The sequence below is a fragment of the Rhyacophila brunnea genome, unplaced genomic scaffold (assembly GCF_057557595.1).
Source record: "Rhyacophila brunnea isolate RB1 unplaced genomic scaffold, BYU_Rbru_1.0 scaffold_17, whole genome shotgun sequence".
NCBI lineage: Eukaryota > Metazoa > Arthropoda > Insecta > Trichoptera > Rhyacophilidae > Rhyacophila > Rhyacophila brunnea.
Genome location: NW_028232827.1, coordinates 11,203,265 through 11,229,001, shown reverse-complemented (window position 1 = coordinate 11,229,001; position 25,737 = coordinate 11,203,265). Strand labels below are relative to the sequence as shown.

Here is a 25,737-nt window from a genome sequence, read left to right as displayed (position 1 = left end):
TATACGGCGGCTATATAGCGTTTTGCTATAGCACTTTTTTTTAATTATAGCACAATTCCCATTATTTACACAGCCAAAAAAAAAATTCATAATATAATATCCGCAAAAATAAACATACTTAACATTACGTCTGATTTTAAAAAATTGGTCAAAACTCAGAGCAATAATATAAAGAGGGTGGCCATTGTTCGGCAAAATTCTCGCGTATAACGCACAGTAGTAAATTTTACTCAATTTTATTATTATTAACTTAACTATGAAACGTTATATCATCATGTTGCATCTCAATACGGTTACTAAATTTAAACACAACATAGTTAAACATATTTTCTGCACAAAAACAATAAATGTCAGCAATACGTGATCGCATTTTTTAAATGAATGTAAACATTCAAATGAATATTCACCGGCGACGTTTCCAAAAAATATTTAATTCAGCCATAGAAATTCTATCATACTCTTGCGGAGATATAAGCATGCCGAATGCTTTCTCATTTGCACTTATAGTTCGTTCTTGTTCAGACCTTGGGTCAAGATGCAGAAAAATAACAAGCCATGAACACCTGCATCATAAAATTTGATAAAAGACACATGGCAAGAACTACTCGGCCGACAGTTAATCTCAAAGGATTTGTCAGAAACACTTTCTCATCTCGAACAAAATTGATTCCAATTAAGAACATATTTCTTTTTATAATGGAATTAACACTACTTTTTATTACTATCTTAGATAACCCAGCTCATTAAGCTGCTAATTTTTTAGTTAATAATATGCATTTCGTCGTCTTCATATAAATTGACAATCGTCAATTTTATATTGAATTAATGTCATTATTTTCAAAATTGATTATATTATCCAGTAAATACATATTATTATAACTGATAGATATCCGTCAGATTTCATTTACCTGTCATTAATAATTATAAAATGCACATTGCATATAGAGCATAGCATTCCATTACGAACAAAAGGGATAGATTTAATAGTATATGCGACAAAGAGCGATTGTGAGAAAGAGATATGAAAATAAGATGTGAGCTGCAAATAGCATTATGAGTATTATGACTTTCTGGCTGTAAGAATGTATAGAAATTTTTTTTTTTTTTTCCGACAATGTCCGATCCTGATAGGATCATATGGGCCTCCACAGAGTGGAAGTTTGTATTGACAGATTTTGTTTTTTTATGAGAAATGGATGTCAGCCACTTGCTCAACCTATTAGGTCCATACTCTGACACACACACAAATTGAAAAACAATATGTGTACTTGCCAGACCCAGGATTCGAACCTGGGACCCACGGCTTTATAGTCCAACGCTTATGCCGCGCGGCCCCCGCGGGGGGGGGGGGTATAGAAATACTCGTATGATAACTTTTTGATCATTTTATAGTTAAAACAAACAGCAAATAGTTCATGAAACCTTATTAGACTTAACAATGTTGCCAAAATAGGCATATACCTTTTATTTATTGTAATATTGTCAATCTTGTACGGTAACTCAAGGTGACATCACCGGAACTGACGGAATTTATTAGCATCGTAAAGGGAAGGTTAATGGTTAACTCAGTTCACCTCCACTAGTATGTTGATACATTATAATATTATGCTTCGAAGAATGTTTCTCAAATTCTTCTTCATATATTTTTCCAGGTTCCAGAAGAAGATATTGAGCCTCCGGCCATTTCCTTATCGAAGATTGTCCTGCTAAACATGCCCGAGTGGCAATTTGTGGTGGCCGCTTGCCTCTGTTCTCTCATCATGGGATCTTCGATGCCAGTCTTCTCAATATTGTTCGGCGACATTATAAGAGTAATATTTTTTAATTAACTTTGCCAATCAAAATCATACGGATTTTGCTCAACCCCGGCAATAGAAATTTGGCATAACAAACACCAATAGAGTCATACATATAACTATCTAGGGTATGTTAAGTCCATCGGTGGAGCATCATCATGAAAAATTGTAATTTTGAAATCAGTTTTAGGTAGGCAATGTGCACGCTATGTATTCATATAGAGATTGAAGACCCATCTCAACTAACCTAACTTAACCTAACCTAATCTTTATTGCCTGTCATTATTTGGTGTGAATCTCTTTCAGTTGCAGATTTTTTGTTACTTTGTAATCTATTTTAAGCTGGAAGAATATGAATACCTATTACGTATTATACGTATTCAAATTTGCATGTTGTTATTCAATGTGTATTTGATCCAGAGTACGGACCCAATAGGTTGGGCAAACAGCTAATGACCATTCCTCATTACAAAATGTATATTATGATAAACTTCACTCTGTGGAGGTCCATAATATGCTCTGAGTAAATGGTAATATAACATAGTTTTACGTATGCCTTAATATAAAAGATGATAATGATTGGGTACTAAATCATTACCACTTTTAATATTGTGGTAAAGGGTCGCTGTCAAAACTTTGGTAAAATTATGGTGAAGGATTATATTATTAACAAATAAAAAATATTGATTGCAGTTCTTAGCCGAGGATGACAGAGGAGAGGTGCGAACAAAAACAAATTTCTACTGCATTCTCTTTGTCGTTGCGGGATTCATCCATGGACTTGCTACTTTCCTCTCGGTAAGATAATAATATTATAGTAGATAATTTCACCACTTGAAAACTTATGACTAAGGAACGATACGTATATAATTTGGTGTCACGCATTAATTTAGCAAATTGAGATTTTTACCATCTGAGATAAAAAAATCAGAATTTAGGAACAAAAAGCGGGACAACCTGAAAAACGCATAGGTACCTAGTTCAATAATTCTAATGTTTATTTCTGTAATATCAATCATAAATGACACGACACAAACCACAAAATTCTTTAACTATCAAAATAATAGTATTAAACAATATTTTGTCCCGACACTCGCCTATTTGTACTTGGCTGGAGATTTTATTTCCTAAAGATTCTTTCTGCTACCTACTTAATATTTTGGCAAAAATCAGCACATCAGTATATCATGTTGAATTGAACAAGTAATTCCGATTTTATCAACTCAATAGAACATCTGTTTTTTGTATCTGACCATTTTAAATTCATCTGAGAAAATACCCATTCGGTATAGCTATTAGATGTTAGAATGCTTATAAATGAAATTAGCTTGAACATATTTTTGTCTCTTTTTCCGGGAATAACTTTCGAATTTTTCACAATCACATGAATAAAAGGTCTATATTTCTACTTCTACAGTCAAATTTAATATAGATACTGCATTCTCTATACCTTCGAAACTTATTTCGTTCTTCATGGTTATGAATTATTTGCATTTGTTAAATAATTGTGCGCTAATGCCACTTCTGTGTAATACATAACTTGACTATAACGAAGTCAATATACCTAGTGGATATTGCATAAAGTCGTTATTAGAGATTATTGCGATATCATATGACTTTATGCGTGCTTCCTTTTAGGTGTTCATGTTTGGAGTTGCCGGCGAGAGAATGACAATGAGACTTCGTTCGAAAACATTCGAAGCGATGTTGCGTCAAGAAATCGGATGGTACGACGACAAAGCAAACGCAACCGGATCTCTATGCGCCAGGTTGTCCGGAGAAGCGAGTGCCGTACAGGGAGTAAGTGCACAGTTACTATTACCTCACTTATCTTCCAGTGAAAAATATAAGCCAGCAATAAATCAATTGTAACCTTTATTTCTCCTTATTTTGTTATATTTTTATTTGTAAATATTTCTTTGAGGCATTTTAGTGGTTTCCAGTAGGCATAATATGATTTTATAATGAATGCAGTAAATAAAATCAATAATACTGGAAAACTTTGCATTGTTATTTTGTTAATAACCAAAAACCACCAAAAGATTCCATAGAACCTTAAAAACCCTAAAGAGGCTGGAATCATTATCGGGTATACTCATAGACATATGAGCATTGTTGACTACAAGACAGCAATTTTTAAGACAAATTTAAATTCTGTAAAATGTTTGTAAAACCGTTTATAACTGCAGTCAAGTAAGTAATCACAAGAAACATAATAAAAATGGCAGCCATTGCATGTATCAGAAAATTAAATAAACCAGATGAGCGATGTTAATACTTTTGTTGTGAGTTGCCAACTTGACCATAACCATGTCATAAGAGAAATAATGTACAAGACTTCTTCTATTTTTACTCCAAATTCTTTAGTTTACACATAAAAATATCATGAGAGTAACAATTGGATTCACTAATATTTAAAAATAAAAACTAACGACATTTCTGTTATATATTTACAGGCTACCGGTCAACGCATAGGTTCAATAGTTCAGTCGATTGCCACTCTTATCTTATCGATTGCACTCTCTGTGTACTTTGAATGGAGATTAGGATTGGTGGCTTTGGCGTTCACCCCTTTCACCCTTATCAGCACGTATTTGCACAGATCGGTGGCGATGTCAGAAAACTTTGGCTCCTCAAAAGCTATGGAGAGAAGTACAAAGGTAATATCTGTGAATATTTGAATTCGAAATATTTCTTTTAAAAGGAAGCAACCATCATAACAGGAGTAAGTTTTCAAATTTGGTTAAATCCACATTTTGTATTTTCATTCCTCCTTACTAAAATGTTAGTTGAACATACATAACCTACGTGTCACACGGCGAGTGGATAGCTGCTCGACTAATATACTAGACTAGTTATACAGTGGTACCCGAGGGGCACTAAAGGACCACAGGGACGCCCTAAAACCTGCATGACAGACAAACTCATAAAGTTCAGTAGATGTACGTGGCAGCGAAGAACTAGGGACCGAGAAGAGTGGAGGGAGCTAGGGAAGGCCTTCATCCAGCAATGAATCGACCCCGGCTGATGATGATGTAATTTAAAAAAAACACCTCAGAGACATCATTTAATACACCAATATGATTTACCAAATATTTTCATATTTTGTATGTTCAATGCCGCCCACGATGGCAGAGCGGCTAGCGTGTCGGCTTATATTGTCGTGAGTCCCAGGCTCGAATCCTGGGTCTGGCAAATACTCATATTGTTTTCAATGTGTGTTTGTAGTCAGAGTATGGACGTAATAAGTTGAGCAAGTGGCTAACATCCATTTTTCGTTAAAAAAAACAAATAAAATCAGTTAATTCAAACCTCCACTCTCTGGAGCCCCATATGATCTTCTTAAGATTGTTCAATAAAGAATGTCACATTCTCAAATTTTGTGAATCTCTGATCACATTCATAATCTATGGCATTCAGCCTTTGCATTGGCGTGATTGGTTGAATGGAATCAACGCTGTTTGAAAATAAGCCTGCCTGAACTTGGAAGGAAGGAACAAACAAACAAACATAATATTTTGTATTATATGTATAGAGATACTTATATAGAATAAAATAAGATAGATAAAATAACATATGAGCCGTATAGTGAAAGATTGAATTAGGAAGGAACAAACCCGTGTGGTAGGTAACAAGGTTTTTTGTCTCACCTGAACACCGATTAATATTATGTTTCATGAAATGTTGTGAACAGCTTAAACTTGTTATTTTGTATGTACAATCACACTATTAAATAAATTAATTGAAAAATAATAATGGCAACATGTAACTATTTGTATTATACAGTTGGCCGTGGATGTTATCAGCAATATTCGCACGGTGGCATCACTGGGTCGCGAAGAGATGTTCCTCACGCAGTTCACGTCAGAGTTGGAGCCGGCTATGATCAAGGCCAAGACAAACACGCACTACCGCGGAATCGTGTACGGCATCGCCAGGAGTATCATGTACTTTGCGTTTGCCGCCTCCATCTTCTACGGGGGTTATCTCATCGAGCACGAGGGTGTCGATTACGGCAGTGTTCTTAAGTGAGTTATTTGCTGTTGAAAGTGACCATATAATGGAAAGTAATCAGTTGGCAATATAAAAATAATTTAAATTAAAATATTGTGTAATATATTCACAGCCCTAAATTTGTTATGTTAACTATTGAAAACCAAAACCACATAAGTGACTATTGCTAACCTTTCAGTACCTAGAACAAAAGTAATGAACTCACAATGCAATCTGAATTTGAAATCACTTGTGCAGTTTTGCCTTTCAACTTATTTTGCCTTTCAATTATGTTAGTGGATTTTATACACTGTCACTGCAAATGATTACACCATTATTGATATAATGATGTGCATTCTATTTATTTCAGAGTGTCGCAAGCACTGCTCATGAGTACGGTCTCGATTGCCAACGCGTTGACTTTCGCGCCCAACTTACAGAAGGGGATCCAGGCAGCCAGCAGAATTATTCATCTCCTGAACCGAGTTCCCAAGATTGTCGACTCACCAAACAGACCGGCGGACTCTAAATATGTTAGTTTAAAATGTTGTACATCAAAATACACGATATTATTACAATCATATTAAAATGTCGTAAAAGTAACATTATTCCTAATAGTCGCCTCATGGAAGCGACGTTTTTTAGAAGAAAACTGCATTTTTTGAGGAGAGCATCAAGTTTGGCATCCATCGGCGATGTTTACGAAGGGGAGCCACCTGAAATTTATCCTTCCAGAATGGCGACCATGTTTCCCACATTGTCCCCTAAAATATTTTAATTATTTTAATATTTACAAGTAAATTATATGTTTTAGATTTAGGGAATGCTGCATTTAAAACAGGCTTCTAAAATATTGTTATAAATCCATAGGACAAGATAACTCACTCAAAAAATAACTCACATAAAATATTATGTTTAAGGATGAAAGATGAACGGGTAGAAAAACTTAATTGTTACAATATATTTTTTAATTATTTGCTTGAAGGCTGATACTGAAAAGCCTTTAACTTTAGTTGCAATTTGCTGATCTGTTTGATGATTTACCGGTAGATGTCACAACTCACAACTATACAAAAACATGATACATTTACGGACGAGTTATTAAAACCTTTAGAGGTGTGTGATTGGTGGTAATTATACAACACAGCGCAACTGTAGATAATGTTAACTATAATATTCTGATGGATCATTCGGTCGAAAAAATTGTTTGATCTTAGAAGACCAACTTTATTTTTATTTATTTCAAATTCCTACACTTTACACAAGTACACAATTCGTAAAAACACTAACAGATGTGTTATTATTCGCTTGGGCAATGGGTCCAGCCACAAGACTGTCAACCTGAGGGAGAACCTTTTAATAAGATAGTCGAGAAGGGAGCGTGGGAGAACACACTATTTATCTAAACTGCTCATAATGTAAATTCATGTTTTAAAAAATTTAATCAAATAATTTTTGCTACTGGTACTTTGTACTACGTGTTCATAGTAGTTAATAATGATCTGTTCTGTTGTTCACAGGAATCAGAGGGTCGTGTCAAATACATGGCAGTTGACTTTTCATATCCCACGAGGCCTCTCATCAAAGTACTTAATAGCATGAGTCTCACTGTGCCATCAGGAAAAACCATTGCGCTTGTCGGAGCCAGTGGTTGTGGAAAGTCTACATGCATTCAATTATTGGAACGATTCTACGATCCTACAGAGGGCCAAGTCGTAAGTTAACACTTATTTTATTTTGGTCCTGCAGTATTCTGTGCTGTTAAAATATTATATAGGTATTGTCACCTCCGAAAGGGGGGAGGGTGTAGGATGATGCGCTGGACCCCCCCTGATGATGAATGTCAATCATCGTGATATCGTCTGCTGGCTTCTTTCGGGGACATGCTTATGTTGATTGGCAATGCGGAATTATTGGCGGAAACGGCGTTTTATTGTTCGGAATACAGTTACAGTAAAAGTAGTACAGAGTAGGAAAAAAATTATAAAAATAATATTTAAAAAAATAAATTTAAAATGGCGGGGACGTCGGCGAGCGAGGCGCCGGCCGACATCACCCTCGAGAGTTCGAAAACCGACTGACTCAACCTTTTTGGAGAACAGGTCAACTCTAGGCAAGAATAAAAAAAACCTACAAATTCTGTCACTGAAAAAATGACAAAAACACTCTGCATAATACCTTGGATCTCCTATTTCTGAGAATTTCTGCTCACCACAGAAATAGTCAGCCAGACCTTTTTTAGGTACCTACCTGCTTTGGAAAGGGGCTGGATTTCTTTGCTAGGTAGGTACATATTTTGAAATATTTGAACTAGGTACACAAATACATATTTTTTCAAAATAATCTCAAATCAGATATTCTAGGTATTAGGTACATTGTATGGCTGGGAACTTTGCTTCCAATATTTATACAGGTAAGTGTACGAAAATACCTATTGGTCAAAATTGGATGAAATGTAGGTAATAATATTAAAAAATGATATGTATTAATAATTACTATTTTTGGCATCTAAAATATTGTGCTGACAATTGTTTTAAGTTATATAGGTAACTATTTACAAAATCATTTGCTATTGATTGGCTTTAAAATTACAGCTTGCTTCTAAGTATTTTTAAAATTGACTAAGTATAGAATTTATAATGATGCTAGGTTTTACTTGGCTTGCTTATAGAATTAATGTAGGTATAAAAAAAATGCAGGATTTTATTTATATTAAGGGGTAGACTGATTCTATTAAATTTTGTAGAACTTGCAAAAGGGTGACTATAAATTTCCATACATCTAAGCTTATGGGCTAGAAATTTGCCTCGCAGTCGATCTGTCCATCAGCCCAATGATGATTCAGGCCTCATGGCCTTGGATCCTCTGAGGATGCCATGGTTTAGGCGGTATCAGTATTAATTCAGCAGACCTAAAGAATTTGGACTATACCTACTTCGAGCAGCGTTTCCAAAATGGTTTAAAATATTGTAGGTGGAAACTCTCTTTGGACAGTCCCACTGCTCCAACCCACTGTTTTAGGGGTTTTCCATAAATGACATCACGCTCTAAGAGCCGAGCCACACCGGGCGACTCTGGTCTCGAGACCAGTCGCGCGACTGGTCTCTTCGGGCGATTTACTCGGGCGACTTGCCGGCGACCAGAGAGGCAGCCAATAATAATAATAATAATGAATGTATACACAATTATGCAAAAAATGCGGCGTGGCTGCCGGCGACTGGTCGCCTAGTGTGGCAGCGCTCAATACATAGCTATATGTTTTCATACATCGCTACTGATCGCCCGACCAGAGAGACCAGAGAGACCGGGAGACCAGACCGAGCGCACGAACGAGATTTTACTGATCGCGCGACTTTATTGCTTGCGCGATTACTGGGCGACCAGGTGTGGCATGCTCCATATAACTGCATGCATCGGTCCATCATGCAGAGTCGCCCGGTGTGGCTCGGCACTAAGAGGCTGGGATTATAGTAACGATGATGTTGTAGAAAATGTGATACTTCTGCGATGCAAGTTACTCAAAGGACCCTTCTTGATATTTTAATACTTGTCCATTACTTTTGACAGCCACGGTCCCCAACTCACTGATTTTATAATTATTTTAACTAATTCTGTTAAAGATGATTCAAAACTTCTCTTGATATCAAAAAAATGGGTCATGTATTTACCATGGCAACCCTTCATCAGTCTCTGTTTCTGAGTAAGCGTTGCTTAGAAATCCATGGGTTGTGTCAAAGAATTAGGACTATGAATAGAAGTAGTCTTATACGTTATTTCTATTGACATTTGAAATTATTTTGCAAGTCCATGAAGCATGTAAACTCCACAAATATTAAGATCGCTTCGTTGGCATTCTGATATTCTTACATACTTAATGGCGGCCTTGTTTATATTCGTCTGATTACTTACTCGAGTGCAGTTGTAAACCGTTTTACACAAATTTTAGATGATTTTTCAATTAAATAATAATACCAAAGTGTAGTATTATTGGCTGCATATCTTCTCATTGTGACAAATTATCTTTTTATACACCCTGGAAATTGGCAAATAAATGTCATATCAGTAGTGTGAAGTTCTCTGTAAATGAACCTGTAATGTGAAGTCACATGTAGCTAACTTAATCAGTGAACCAGTGGTCTTTTTTTGCTTCAATTTCATACATTTAGGCTCCTCTCTATAGAAGAAGGTTTTTTCAACTTCGTTGAGTTGTGTCAATTTAATGTCAGGTATTAAATTCTGTATTTCATATGATTTCTATTAGATATTGGATAATCAACCAGTGAACGAGTTGCTGATGAGTGAACTGCGAAGTAACCTTGGTATAGTGTCGCAAGAACCAATTTTGTTTGACCGAACGATCGGCCAAAACATTGCTTATGGAGACAACTCTCGAGAGGTCACCCAACAGGAGATTATAGATGCCGCTAAACAAGCCAATATTCACAACTTTGTGACATCATTGCCCCAAGTAAGAAACTCTTTTCAAACATACATACACAATAGGTCATAGATGAAGTCAATTCACTACTGGTCTCCCGATAGCTCCTTCCACTCTTCCCGAACTTTAGTTCTTTGCTGCCAAATACGTCCTCTAAGCTTTATGAGTTCATCGATCCAGTAGATTTTATAGTTGTTTTTCCACTGTCCATGACTGCCATTTCCGTAGACCAATATAATATTACATTATATAGTTGTCATGATTTATCTGTCTGTCTGTCTGTAACACAGCGAAATACAGCTCAGCCCGCACACTCTCTCTCTGCAAAGGTATGCACAGCTAACAATAAGCTGTCTGTCTCTGACACATATAAATTTGTATATGAAAGAGTTTGCGTCTTTTGCATAAAGAGGGCACCAACATTGCATCCCTCTCATGCATGCTGCACTTAATCGCTTAGTCACATATGTGCATTTCACTGACACATTTACTGTATTGTATTGAAATTTCATTATTTATATAAAAAAACTATTTTAAGACAATACCAATAAAACTCACATAAACTATAGATCTACCATCATAAATTGGCGTTTCAGCGAGGGCGCTAGTATGACATTGAGAATTTTACCATAACTAACAAAAAAATAGTAATTTATAATTTATTATTGGTAGTAGATTTCTGTACAAATATTATGCAATCCATAATTCGAGAAACATGTTGTAAAATTAAATGGCATTTATAACAAATTTATCCTCGATAAACAATTTTAGTTTCAAATTCGACCGGCTGCCAACTTACGATGGTAGATCTTTACACCGACTCTATCGAAATAGATATATACCAATCTTCGACGCGTTTTTTAGCTTAAATATTATTACTCTATAATATTGCTTTGTTTGCATAATATTACCGAATGCATCGACAAGAATGTTGACAGGTGTCACTTCAATGCATAGAGGTTGAAAATAGGCCTTTTTACTTGATGATTATCACACTGGATTACCTTGTATTATAAGAAAGATCCAGAAGTTTTTATGAACACACAATATTTAAAATAAAATTAATGTCATCAAAAGAATTTTGCGAGCTCTAATAAAATCGAATTGTTTCTTAATTTACAGGGATACGATACGAGACTTGGTACAAAAGGTGCTCAACTTTCTGGAGGTCAGAAACAGAGAGTGGCCATTGCCAGAGCTCTACTCCGGAATCCTAAGATCTTACTTCTCGATGAGGCCACTTCGGCTCTTGATACTGAGAGCGAGAAGGTATTTCTTTTCCTTCTGTTGGTTCCTTGCCTAGTGCAGAAATCTCCAAAATATGTAATACGATAGTTGATTATTTCTGAGCCAACTGGGAAGATACGATTATTTTCACCAAACTTATCAGGCGTCTAATAACTAAATGAAAATTCGAAAAAATACTTTTCATGGAATTATATCAATACAAGTAACCCTTGTTCATTGCGACCCCAGTGAGTGCGAATTCGTTTCATTCGATCAATTTTTAATAATAATTTTTTATCCCATACTTATTTTGACATGTGCCACGTGTTAGGAATAGTCATAATTAGTTGAATCACATGTGTACAATCAGATTATATGATAGTTATCAACAAAGTGCAGACAGGTTATATAGGTAAGCTATATCGTCACTGTAGGATTGGTTTGTCGAATAGACCAAATGAATACGTGTATTAATTAAGGCGCTAAGTACCAAAATAATAAAAACTGACATTTTTATAGAAAAATGTTCTACATACCAACGCCAATAACTTCAACTATAGTCTAAGTACCTCAAGCAAGTCAAAAAAATACAGCAAAATAATTAAACCTGTCGACGTTGTACTAGGCTATCCATGGAATTAGCAAAACCGAATGGTTTATGACGGTCTCATCTTACGCCGGAACCGTTTATTGCCGCAATAAAACTTGTCGAGTGTTCACTGACTTGTCTTCGGCTTTGTATACTCGGTTGCCGCGGTGTTCTATTATGCTCACAGTATGCTGCATTCAAATAACGGTGTTTGTATATGCACGTCTATGTAAAACAAGTATTCCTTATATTAAAACAGAAACATATTTTTTCTCTATGGTCAGTTTTTGATGTCTATGTGCACTTAACTGTCAAACAAACGATATTTTTTCACATTTTGCCGCTAGGTAGCCCTAGTAGTCCACATATTTTGAACTCGCTATTCAATGACATTAATGTCATTGTCGCTATTACATAATTTTATATTATTTCTTTTATTTTTCGATTAATACTATGTACATTATGGCCGGATAATCCGAATGCCGAATAAACGTTATTAAAAATAAATATAATCATTACAATATAAACAAATGAAAGGAAATGGTTACCTATCGTGATAGTATGCCTACCTACCCTATAATTATTATGCATAAATCGATTCCAGCATGATGTGAATTGTGTTGTTAAAAATATTGTATTATATTTATTTGATTTTCATGAATCTGCGCTAGATTAGCTTCATCTACGAAAGCAAAGTTTAGTACCTATAAATAAAGCATTCATGATTGAATAAAATGAAGCACCAATTATAGGATCAATTGTAAAATAGATAATACCATTAGACAATAATCAAAATAATTCACTGAATCATAATGAAATACGGAAGAAAACAAGTACCTAGGTATGACAATTATCAACAAACGCGGGCTGTCAGTTGATCTGTCAAACATCGACTCTGACAAATTTAGCAATCGGTTCGCTCAACTTATGGTAGAGGGGCATTCGGTGTACGGATTCGGCGAGATGCTTATATACAAAATTTGGATGAACGCAATTATACGGGCGTATTATATACCTGGCGTAAAATCGCATTCGAAAATTTTGGATGAACACCCTATCCGTTGGCGTGTTTTATTTATAATGGTGTAAGTAACACTGCAGTGATCAACGGCATTCAATATAAAATAGCTGACGATGGTGTTGACTCTTGCGAGTTCTTAATACCTAAAATTATAGAAGCTGCCGTGATTGCTTCACACTGTAAAACTATATTTTTCAAACGGTCTGCTTCATGAAATTTTACTGCAATGACTTGGTATTTTGTAACTACAGGCAATACTACTTTTTGGTACTTAGAGCCTCATTTAATACACGTATTCAAATGTCAAATGTTCAGGAGACGAAAAACAAATATGATTATCCTATATTTAAATACATGAAGGTATTTAAATTGTTGTTTTTACAGCATATGAATGCTGTTTTCATTACAAAGCAATTTAAAGAAAAGGATGGTTCTGGTCCATTTAGATACAAACAATCATTCTGCATTAAAAGGTCGATTTCGACAAAAACGGATATTCGACAAACCAATCCTATAGTGACGATATAGCAGTGGCAAACCGTGGACGTAGGCTGTGGAGGTCTGACATAAATAATAGTACACAATTAAATCTGTCGGTCAAACCTTTTTATTTATATTGAACTCACATTACAAATAATTATAGATGGTATTAAATCTTTCCTAAACTAAACCGTAATAGATAAAAGATAAAAAATATTCCTCTATCTATAAAATATCTAAAGTTATGCCGCCAGATCAGTGTTGCCAACCGTACTATAATTATAGTATTTGTACTATAATTTTGGTTCGCGTACTATGTACGATATAAAATAGGTATAGTGCGCCCAAAATACTATAATTTTGAATTTCGGAAAAAATATGTAAAAAGTACTATAATTTCGCAATTGCCATGTCTACTGATATTTTTTGATAATTTTGGCAATATACTGAATCTACTGATATTTTCTGGAATCTACTCATATTTCTTCATTCTACAAAATTCCGTAAAACTTCATTCTCTAAAAACGAGCCGTCTTTGAAAATTTGGGAATCTGAAAATTTTTTCCCCTAAAAAAACGTGCCGACCATGAAAAATTGGGAACATGCGGCCCGCAGTGAAATAATATTTCTTCTAAAAAAAACGAGCCGACTATGAAAAATTGGGAACCTGCGGCCCACGGCGCTACACATTCTACTAAATTGTCCGTTATTTTTTTTCTGAGAAACAAAAAACCTATACATTTTCAACAGATGACAACGCGTACTATATTTTATCCCCAATTACTATAATTTTGGAGGCTCTGTACTATAAATATGGCAACACTGTGCCAGATATAAGAATATTGTATATTAAGATACCTACATAATTTGAAAACACCTCAGAGTTATAACTATTGTCCGGCAACTTCATCTTGGCTACGTGGCAAATCTGTGAACTACAATCCCATCCAGTACAGCTAATCGAACTTCCGGTTTCAAATTAGGAACGCCCCCAAATTATTCATTGCATTTTTGACACTTCGTATTGGACGCATCTATCAATTTACGTAATTTGAAGCTTTTTATATTCAAAAGATGTCTAAAACAATACGAAATGATGTTTGAATTATTATCAGTAAACTTTTGATTTATTGCGAAGAAGAAAAAGAGTCGTATTTAAAAGGCGAGCCTATACAACACTTTCAACAAGCCCATTTTACGGGTTCCTGTCATGTCAGGTATGTCAAAATTCAGTGTTGTAATACTAGAAATATTTCCCCAAATACTGGAAATTATGTTTGTATATTATAAAGTTATGTGTATCGTAATCTATTTTATTAATATTTTTAGACGTATAATAATTAAGTATAAATGATCATTAGTTAGTTAATGAATTGTCCTTGTATTTTTAAACCGATAAGTAGGTAGGTAGGTACATATTGTTTTAAAATTTATGTAAGGTGGATATAATTTAATTTATAGAAAATTATTTTCACAGTATGTGTTTCTACAACAATTTTACTAAAAATACTATATAAAGACATCATTTGTAAATTATAAAACATGTGATTGGGTCATCAATATAATATTGAATATGTTAAGTATATCTTTCACTTCTACTTTTTTGGTCATAATTTGTGTTCTAGTTATTTAATTAATAAATACCTGCAGCAATATTATCAGTTAATGTGGGTTCAATGATACATTTCCTTCCAAATTCAATAATTACGCTGTATTAATTAACCTAATATTATAGTAATAATTAAGAGGTGAAATTATTTGAAAAAAAAATTCTATTGATATTTATTGAACAATAATTAGACTTATAAATTAATGTACTTATAAACTTACTGAGAATAGAATTGATATAAACTTAAAACCTAATTTCGCGGGATATGTTTTCTCAAAAAATGACAACACTGTGAAATATTCTATTCGCGACAAGGGCGACTTCCTGTTGTCGCCTAAATAATGTTGTCGTACAATAAGATTTTGCATTACACTAAAGTTTCCACTCCAGTGAGAAAGTGGCTTGTCTAGTACTAAGATAAGTCACATTTTACCACCGGTATCAGGTTATACAGGTCTACATGCTTATATTTCTTTTTTGACAGGTCGTGCAAGAGGCGTTGGACAAAGCAAAGCTGGGGCGGACATGCATCACGATAGCTCACCGCCTGAGCACCATCAAAGACGCCGACATGATATGCGTCTTCAATGAAGGCAAGGTGGCCGAGTCGGGCACGCACCCACAACTCATGCAACGGAAGGGCATCTATTATAAGTTACAAACGCAGAAAAAGAAAGAATAACATCCTTCTAGCTTAGTTCATATTAACAAATTAGCAAATATACCTGAGACTACAAATAATGTTCCTTGTATTTTTATGTTATATGTGTGCGCAAAAAAAATCTGGGATATGTGTACCTACTGTTAAAAGTTTTTGCACAGTAATGGAACGTACAAGCATTTCCAAAGAAAAAGGTTGTCAACTAAAATATGTCATTATTTATTATACCTAACATATATTATTTTAACGGGTTGTCAACCTAAGTTCCCTAGTTTACTGTCACGACTTTGTCTACACAGTGGACACAAATGGCAGCAGGCATTATGAGCAATACAAAATACCCCGTTTACACGTGCATGGATTTACTGCTGACAGTACATATTTTTGCAGGCATAACAAGAAAATGTATGTGTAAACATGTATTATCCTGCAGTTGCAAGATTGCATGCATGAATCAAAAAAGTTCAGAAGCTTCTGAATTTTCATGCGACATTTGAGAATTTTTCGATCTGCGCCTGCGCAGTAGAACAATAGTGGCGAACCTGCCGGCAAAAAAACCAACTACGAACGAATTTTGACGTTAACCGATTTTCAATACCTATCTAGTACTATAAAATGACAATATCGTGTCTCGCTCACTCTTGAAGAATGAGATTGGAGAGACAGTCAGCACTTTTACGTGTAAATAGTTATTGTCACTATAGTTTAAATACACACTATTGCTGCCAGTAAATCCATGTACGTGTATGGGCGCTATTATTTTTTAAAAAATAATTATTTTATAGCTAATCACAATTAGTATAAAAAGATGTCATAATTAAAACACCTAGCCCCATCATTGCATTTTCGAAAAACCTTATTATGAATGATATTTAGGAACATGGGTCAATGAGAAATAGGACCAGTCTCAGGAAATAATAACTAGAATTCAGACTGCATGGAGTGCCTTTCTCAAATGAGACACCTCCTTAGCAATCGAGACCTTAACCTGGGTCTGAGACTGGTACATTGTTATGTTCGCTAAACCAAGAGATGTCACGGACAGTTGAACCTTTCAAGATGTGACTGTATAGACGCATCCTCAAAATTTCTCGGACTGACCGGGTGACAAATATTAAAGTACTCAATCGAATGGGAAAAGACCGAGAGATTCTACATAGTATCAAAACCGGAAAACTACAGTGCCTCGGCCACATTATAACAGGACAAAAGTACTGCATTCCCCAACTAGCAGATGACAAAGCTAAGATCGCGATGATGGCCGACCTCCGCTAGATGGCACAATCAGAAGCCCCATTTTTGAAGTCATTTATTACCTTGATTCAATCATAAAGTTGGTAGCTAAAGCTATGTTTCGGAATACGCAAATATTGTTTTTGCACAAGTCATAGGGGTAGGTTAAAGGTTTTTCAAAAATTGTGTATTTTGTATAAAATTAACATAGTTTTATTATATTCAGATGTGAAAAAATTACACATTTGAAAGCATTATTATTACGAGTCAGGCCGTGATACAAAACTGTAAACATTGATCGTAGTGCTAAATATTGCTCATACTTTGAATGCAATACGGTAAACTGTTTGTATAAAATGGTGAATGTTGCATACTGAAATAAATGGTAATGATTTGAACGAAATATGCAATCGAAAATCCTAGCTAGCAAAATAACTAGCACTACCACCGTTATTCACAATGTGCCACGGCCTAAATATAGTCAGTCTTGAGTATCTATATGAATAAGTATTCTAGTATGCTAAACCAGTGATTTTTAATGATATCACGTAGTGTCTAGTATTTAAAATTATATGTTGATTTAATTTTTCAATAAGTCGATAATCAAGTATTAACATGAATTGATTAGAATGCCTAGCAAAGTGTGATCCCAGTTATCAAATGATGATGCATTTAGTTTTAGTAGAGGGGATGAGGATTGAACGAATACAATTACGCCGGTGACCACAATGTGTAATTCGACTTCAAAGTTTCAAATATGCAATTATTGTCAATAATTCTACATAACTTTTTAAATGACGTCTCCTTTGTAAGAAAAACATTTAAATTTCTTTGTGGTTATTAATGTTTTTCGTGTTTGAAGGGGGACAAGTCACGTCAAAACATTCAAATAACATACGGTTGCTGTTAAAATAACGCCATTTTATACACTATGTCTATAGGATTATACTCCACAATATTGTAGATAATATGGTTATAAGTTTTTTTGCAAACCAGTTACATGTTTAAATCTTGTTTTACACATAAATAACTAAGTGGTGTGAAAATTGCTTCTAATTCATTTTTTAATCGGATGTAGTGTACTCCGTTTAATCTTCAGTAGGTACCTCATTATAATGTTAAATAAAAAATCTTCAGATGTTGATATTTTATAATATTTATTGGTTTTCAATTTAATGTACTGATAATACATTGTGGTATTATATATCGTGTTCATTTTTAAATAAATACTACAATAATTACATAACTGTAAAAATTTCAATCGCCTTACAAGAAGTTGTAAATAATAATGCTGGGGCAAGAAATATTTATTGATTTGATAGTTTAGAATATTTTTATTTTATATAGCGGGAAGTTATCCGGAAAAAATGTGCCAAATATTTCAAAATAACATGTCTTTTACAGCAATTGAAATTTTTGCAAATAACATCTTGCGGTCTTTAGTCAAATTATATCAGAACTCTTTCATTTGGTCAATTGAAACTATTGAAAAAAAATATTGTATGTATTTTGTTAGTTGGCTTGCAATAATTGAGCAAAGACAATAGAAATAAATGTACACCAATGTGTTCAGGATAACAAAATAATAATAATATGTTGAATTTTATACATATTTTATACCTCTAAGGGCCAAAGCATACTAGATGCGACGCGCGCGTGGCATAGGTGGCACGTCTAGTGTGCTTTTAAAATAATATTTTATTAAAATTATAAGTACCTAACATAAAATAATTTATGGTGAAATTGTATTGTTAATGTTTTGTCAATAATAATATAAGTTGTAAATAATATTTTTTTATATACATAGGTAGTGGAATAATTAATTATATTGAAATATTTTTATTACGAGATGTACTTATTATTAATATAAATTTTCATTAAGTATAAAATAATGAATTTTTTAAATTAGGTTTAGTACATCTATTTCAATCAAAATTAAATTATTATTTAAATAGAAATCATAAACCTAGTTTTATTTTTAAATATTCTGCCTGTCATAATATACATAACATTACGTCCATACAAGAAACATATACATTAAAAGTATCCTTATCTAAAAAGAATTAGGTAATTAATATAGTAGGAGAAAAGTAACTTAGAGGTACGCCAATATGAAAATATATGAGATACCATTACATTGTGTTTGTGTGTGGTTGTTCTTTTTTCTTCTCTTTTTTTTAACACTACAACAGGCCATGAAGTCCAACGACATTGGTGTAGTAAAACAATAGTTATGTAGAATAGAAGAAACAATCGAAAACAACTACGCTTTGAGAAAATCACATAAATACATTGTGACCTCACCGAGAATTGAATGAATTAAGTGGATGAAAGGCCTGCGACTTACGAACTCAACTACGAGGGCCGCTTCTGTATTTAAATAAAATTAAATATAACTAACTACCAGGAATCAAATACTATAATTTTACTGATGGCGTACCTCTGATGTATGGTATTAGTATATAACAACGGGTTAATGCGCAGATGTTGTATGCTTTGAATTGAATTTGAATGATTCAAATTATTGAAAATTTAAGCCTAGTCCAGTCCAATTATACAATGGTTTGTAAACTTTTGCCGCCCCACAAATACACGTGCACGAACATTAAATTTGTTTGAAATTCAACTCACTTCCACAATATTTGCAAACATTGCAATCAAATTAAATACAGTTTGGGCAATCTGTATAGTACGATTTTAACGATTTAATCAAAACAACATACCACAAGACCACTCATGAAACCTTTTTTACCAAATATGGCAGTACTTGCCTGTTTGTCAGTAAATTTGTATATATTTTCCAAATGCTGTGGAATACAAAAAACTACACTATCACATTTTAAATGTTTTTATACTAATAGTTGGATACAGGTTTTATAAAATGTTTATTTGTTTACGGGCAAACATATGTTGAACTGGACTATGCATAAGGGCTTAGAACTAATAATTAGCACTAAGCCCGTCTAAACAAACCCCAAGTCTAAAGGAATATATTATTATTATGTATTTGAATGAAACAATGCCTTCTGAAATATTGAATATATGACGAGCATTTTAAGAATAATAACCCAATTTATGTAAAACTGGATAAATTTTACTATATCTGAGCACTAATCCGTCAATATAATTATAAATATATTGTATATAATTGTATTAAAACAGAATTAGAATATGAATATAATTTTTTTAGCATCGTTATGAAATCACAATATAAAGTCAAAGTAGGATACATTCTTCTAGTCAGTTATCGATGACATTATTGTTTACAATTCTTCCTTCACCTTGGCCAACATTAATTTGTAGTAGCTCGGCAGTCTTTATGTGTCCTGTAATCATCAAATAAATTAGATTAGGGACATAATAAATGCAACCCAGATTACTTTAGGGTAATTTAATACATTAGACTGTTTTATGTCTCTCCCGTGGGCGCACATCAGTGACAAAGGGGTAAGGTAAGCCACTAGCGGATCTACTAATGACCCAGGAGTGGCCCCATTCAATTTGAGAATGTAAGAGCGTAAGTCACAAAAAACACAAAAGTACAATGTCTAATGGAGGAGAAACCCTTAGTTTGCTCAATGTATAGGAAGTTGCTAGATGCAGTGATCACTTTTAGTACCATTTTTTGTCAGGGACAATGTGCTAAAACGTGTCTAATTTTATTTAAAATCACAACAGTGAAAAACAGGGCGAGAAACCCACCTTTTTGGTAAAATAATATTTACAATATTGGTTTTTTCAAGATATTTCATAAGGTTAGCGCTAAAAAATAATTGAGGCCGTTAGCCGAAGTCGATAACCTACATATTCTGACATTTTGAGATAACCGTCAAACACATTTATAACTTTCTTTTTGCAAACATAATGACATTTTGGGTATATTCCATACCTATTGACCGCTAAAGTGATAAAGTGATAGAAATTATCAAACTTAGGCAGTGATGTCCCTAGACAAAATGCTGCCCCTTCGCAGGGCCATAATGCAGCCCTATTTTTTATACAATATTTTTCATCACCCGTGCTCGTGTTGTTTCTGGTCACCAAGGACATCGAAGGGCAACGAAAGTAAACTAGACATCGCGAACTCGACAAAAAAAATACAGTACTGTTAAACCTTTTATGTTAATTAATACATTTTGTTTCCAACCAGTGAGCTGATTTTTTAAAAGGAAAGGTATCTTCGTTATTAAGTAGGTACTCAGCTTACGTAGTTTTTTCTACATATACCAAATGATTCTCCTCGATTTGCCGCTCCCAAGCGACGCTCAATCTGCCTACCCCCACGGAACGTCACTGAACTTAGGGTAGGTTTGTATCAAAGTATTAGCACTTATTGTAACAATTACAATTACAACCAACTTATTGTAATTGTTACAATAAGTGCCAATACTTTGATACAAACCTACCCTTAGTTTGATAACATTTATCACTTTAGCGGTCCATAAGTATAGAATAGATCCACTTATCCTCATTAAAATTAGTAAATAATTATGTTTAAAGTTAGTTATGTAATATTAAAAATGGCAGCTCAATAAACCTTCGGCTTAATTCTATTTAACTACCAAACAGAGTCAGATTTGATATTTTATTAAATTTATGGAAAAGTATTTACAAAGTCAGAATCAAGAAATTATTAAATGGAGTAAAAATGGAGTTTACCAACTTTAAAATTAATAGTCTCAATTGCTTCGTAAGCAATCTTCGCCATTGACACACATAGAAAATGTTGATATGTAAGTACACAAAATATGTAATAATGAAATTATAAATAGGTAGGTACCGTATTTCAATGCGACATCGTGTGGGGAAAATTTGCAATTGGGGGGATTGGGGTGGGCGCCGTTGAGTAGTAGCCAGCGGACGAGGGTATCATGGCCATGGCGAGCCGCCACATGCAGTGCAGTTAATCCGTTGCTCTTTCCTTGATTTATAGGGCACCCTGAAATTATACAAAAAAGACTCTAATTAGTTCAGTAATGGTTATATTATATTATAAACATCACGCGTGTGTGTTATGATTATGTAGGTAATATCAAGTTATTTGACAGGTCACTTGATATTCAAAAATTGTTATCAATAATGAAAAATGTATTTACACAATGTTATAATGTCTGTACATGTTCATGGATTTACCGGCAACAAAATCGAACTATTGCAACAATAACTGTTTACACACAAAAGTAGGCAACTGTCTCGCCATTCTCATTCTTCAAGAGTGAACGTGTTTGTTGTTATTGTGTAATGCTATTTGACAGGTTCGGACAAGTTGTAAAAATTGATAAACATTAAAATGATCTGCGCTTTGTTGGTTGGCCACTATATTTTTAATCTGCGTGCGCAGATATCGTGCAAGGTACAACTATCACATGAAAATTAAGATGCCGCTAAACACTCTTGATCCACGCATGCAGTCTGGCAACGTGCACAATAATACGTGTTTACACTTGCATGTTCTTGTTATGTTCGCAATAATACGTACTGTCAGCAGTAAATCCATGCATGTGTAAACGGGTGAATGGTTGTCCAGTAATAAACGGGCTGTCAAAACTATCAAACTTCACACTTACGTGGTATGTTTATAGCTGGTTATCTACTCATCGTGACAGATTGTCTTTTTACACGGCCTGCAAACTGGCAAATAGATGTCATAGTAGATGTGTGAAGTTCTCTTCAAAAGAGCTTGCAATGCTGTCACTAGTAGCTAATGTTATATGTGGACCAGTGGTCTCTTTTTAATGCTTCAATTTAAATACATTTAGGTTCTATCTCTATAGAAGAAGGTTTTCAACATCTTTAGATTAATCAGTCGAATTCGGAAGGGATTATAAGAAAATGCCTGTCTTACAACGTGAAAGTCAATCTTTAGTACCACAGTGACTTCGATTTGTTGTCAATTGTTGTCACTACTGTCGAAATATTGAAAAATTGCTTTTCGAAAGGTAAGTAGTTGAAAGAAAGTGAATCTTAGAAACAGTAATCCAGCACTATTTTATTTAGCACTGAAAATAACTGCTGCTGTGGAAAACATAATAAGTTTTTGTGTACCTACATACAAAAATAGATTTAACTTATTTCACCGTATCTGAGGAGCATCCTGAGAGATTCGAAACTCGTAGTCTTGTTGGTCACAATGGCAAATGTGCAGATGTAGAGTGGAGTTTCTCCCTGGGTCGTACATATTTTGACATCGGCTCCTTAAAAGAAAACACAGTGTGAATAGGATGGTGTAACAAATCAACAAGATCCCCAATGTCCACCTACAAGGTGAAGCACATGAACCTCCATATCGTGGTGATAGAAGAGTTGATGGTGGTTTCTCCTGATCACTGGATTTTGCAATTATTCATAACTGGTCTTGGTGTATTTAATTCTAAACTATTTTCATTTAAAACAAAGTGATTTACGGTGTCGAGAAAAACTAGTTTTAACGCTTTATGCCAAAAGTGTATTTGTAATCTAGATGCCTATTCAAAAATAATATATCTGGCAAGAAAACATTAAGTTGACGATACTGTTCCCGTCAACTCCTTAATCCATATAATCACATGTACCTATTAATGATCTCGAAGATAAAAAAAACACAGTACGCACATCCTCTTTCCAAAAGAAGTAGATATATTATATAGTAGTATATTATTATGAGTACACATACCATTCTTGAGCATATAGCATATCAATTCGTCGCAGCTTTGCATACAAACGCGCTGAAAATATAACAAACGATTAATTAAATAAACTAAGATATTAATTGTAATACTAAGAACTCATTTAAAAATAAAATGTTATTATTTTCATAGGAATGTATTTAATTTGAATATTTCGATGGCTCAGTTCCATTGTGCTACAACTAGGAATTAGTAGTTTTGAATAATGGCTGATCAAAGTTTTGATTCACCTGAGATGACTAAACTTGTAGAAAAGTGATAAAAACATTGGCCCTACAAGGGTAACTAATAATTTTTTCGAGTTGTAATTTTGTGGAACTGAAGAGGAGCGATATACGAATATAATGACTAACATAACTCAAAGCTTGAAATTTTTGATTTATTGTACTATGAAACTGAGCCATCGATTTTTGCCAGATTTGTACCCCATCAAACACTAATAAACATAAAGAAATAACATTTTTTTCTTGGAGTAGTAATAATGGATCATTTGGGAATACGATCCCTTTACAGAATATTGAAAACGGTGATGTAGTATTTTAGAATTACTTATTCAACATGAAATAAACTTGGTTACCGGCACACTTTGTCAGAACTATAGAATTACATTACCAATACAATAATGGATAACTTGCATGTTGTTAATTATTGTCAAGTAATATTTGGAGCTTACCAAAAATGGAGTATATCCATTTGGAGGCATCGGGCGATTCATGAATGAGGGAAACATAGATATAATTTTCACAAACCGGCGGACATTCTTGGGATTCTGGTAGCACCTCTGAAAAAAGAATACATATTAAAACTCTGTCAAAAGATGCCCCTAGTGCCGCACAAAAACTAAAAAATACACCTAACCAGTAAAAGCAGTTAATCTCAGAGTAATGATATATAGAGAGCGCCAATTTTTTGGAAGAATGAAGCCATGTTTCTTGCGTATAACGCACAGTCGAACCTCAATTTTATTATTATCAACTTAACTATGAAACATTATGCCAACATGTTGCTTTTCAGTACGGCTACCAAATTTAAACACAACATAGCGAACCATGTGTTCTACTAAAATAACTAAAAATAATTACCACTATCTTTATATTTAACACAAAAACAATAAATTTTAGCAACACATGCTCGCAGTTTTTAAATGAATGTAATCAGTCAAATCCATATTTACCGGTGACGTTTTCAAAAAAATTTAATTCAGCAGTATAAATTCTATCTTATTCTAACGCATAGAGTGGAGAATAAGCATGCCAAATGCTTACTCACTCGCACCTATGGTTCGTTTTTGTTCACACCTTGCAGTTAATTCAATAAATGGTCGATTCATCATCTTCTCGAGTTATACCCCATTTACACGTCCATGGATTTACTGCTGACAGTAGGTATGTATTATCGCGGCCTTAACAAGAAAATACACGTCATGTAAACACGTATTATCATTAGGTATAAGATGCAAGGTTGCATGCATCGATCAAAAAGTTCAGTAGCTTCTGAATTATTGTGTGATGATTGGAACTTGCATGACATATTATGCGCATTTTGACGTTTACCAATAATTTTCACAACCTATCAAATAGTGAAAGCACCATACAATGACAACAACTCGTCTCACTTACGCTTGAAGAGAAAGACAGCAGTATTACGTCTAAACCATGGGTGGCCAAAGCGCGGCCCGCGGGCCGCGTGTGGCCCGCTGGGTGTCTACTTGTGGCCCGCGGAGCATATACACACATTTTTTTCTTTTAGTGTACATAAAACCACCAAAAGAACATACCATCGTGCGTAGTTCGTATCATATCCCATATATGGAAGTATCTCAGTACATTGATTCAACTATCGTGACAATTTCTTCTATGGTATATTCGTTTTAACAAACAATCACAACGTTAGCTGACTTTAAAAAGCGTGCACGCCGATCTTGCGTCGATAGACGTGAGCGTGAATGGGGGATGCGGGGCGGAATGCGTCATGTGACCGCCAGTCTGTGGCACTGGTAAGCATGCAACACCGTCGGACATAATA

The 25,737-nt window shown here is 34.3% G+C and overlaps 1 protein-coding gene across 2 annotated transcripts in view; it reads left to right on the top strand.

Annotated features, from left to right (window-relative positions):
• Mdr50 (Multi drug resistance 50) overlaps positions 1 to 15,965 on the top strand; it is a 41,466-nt gene extending 25,501 nt beyond the window's left edge. For both annotated transcript variants that reach the window (XM_085944178.1, XM_085944179.1), the window contains exons 14-23: positions 1,653 to 1,811; positions 2,490 to 2,594; positions 3,435 to 3,596; positions 4,253 to 4,456; positions 5,583 to 5,824; positions 6,160 to 6,322; positions 7,310 to 7,504; positions 10,051 to 10,257; positions 11,350 to 11,496; positions 15,638 to 15,965. In XM_085944178.1, the coding sequence (XP_085800304.1) occupies positions 1,653 to 1,811; positions 2,490 to 2,594; positions 3,435 to 3,596; positions 4,253 to 4,456; positions 5,583 to 5,824; positions 6,160 to 6,322; positions 7,310 to 7,504; positions 10,051 to 10,257; positions 11,350 to 11,496; positions 15,638 to 15,835 (1,782 nt within the window). In that variant the 3' untranslated portion in view covers positions 15,836 to 15,965. The remainder of the gene's footprint in view (positions 1 to 1,652; positions 1,812 to 2,489; positions 2,595 to 3,434; positions 3,597 to 4,252; positions 4,457 to 5,582; positions 5,825 to 6,159; positions 6,323 to 7,309; positions 7,505 to 10,050; positions 10,258 to 11,349; positions 11,497 to 15,637) is intronic.
• Positions 15,966 to 25,737: the final 9,772 nt, after the last annotated feature.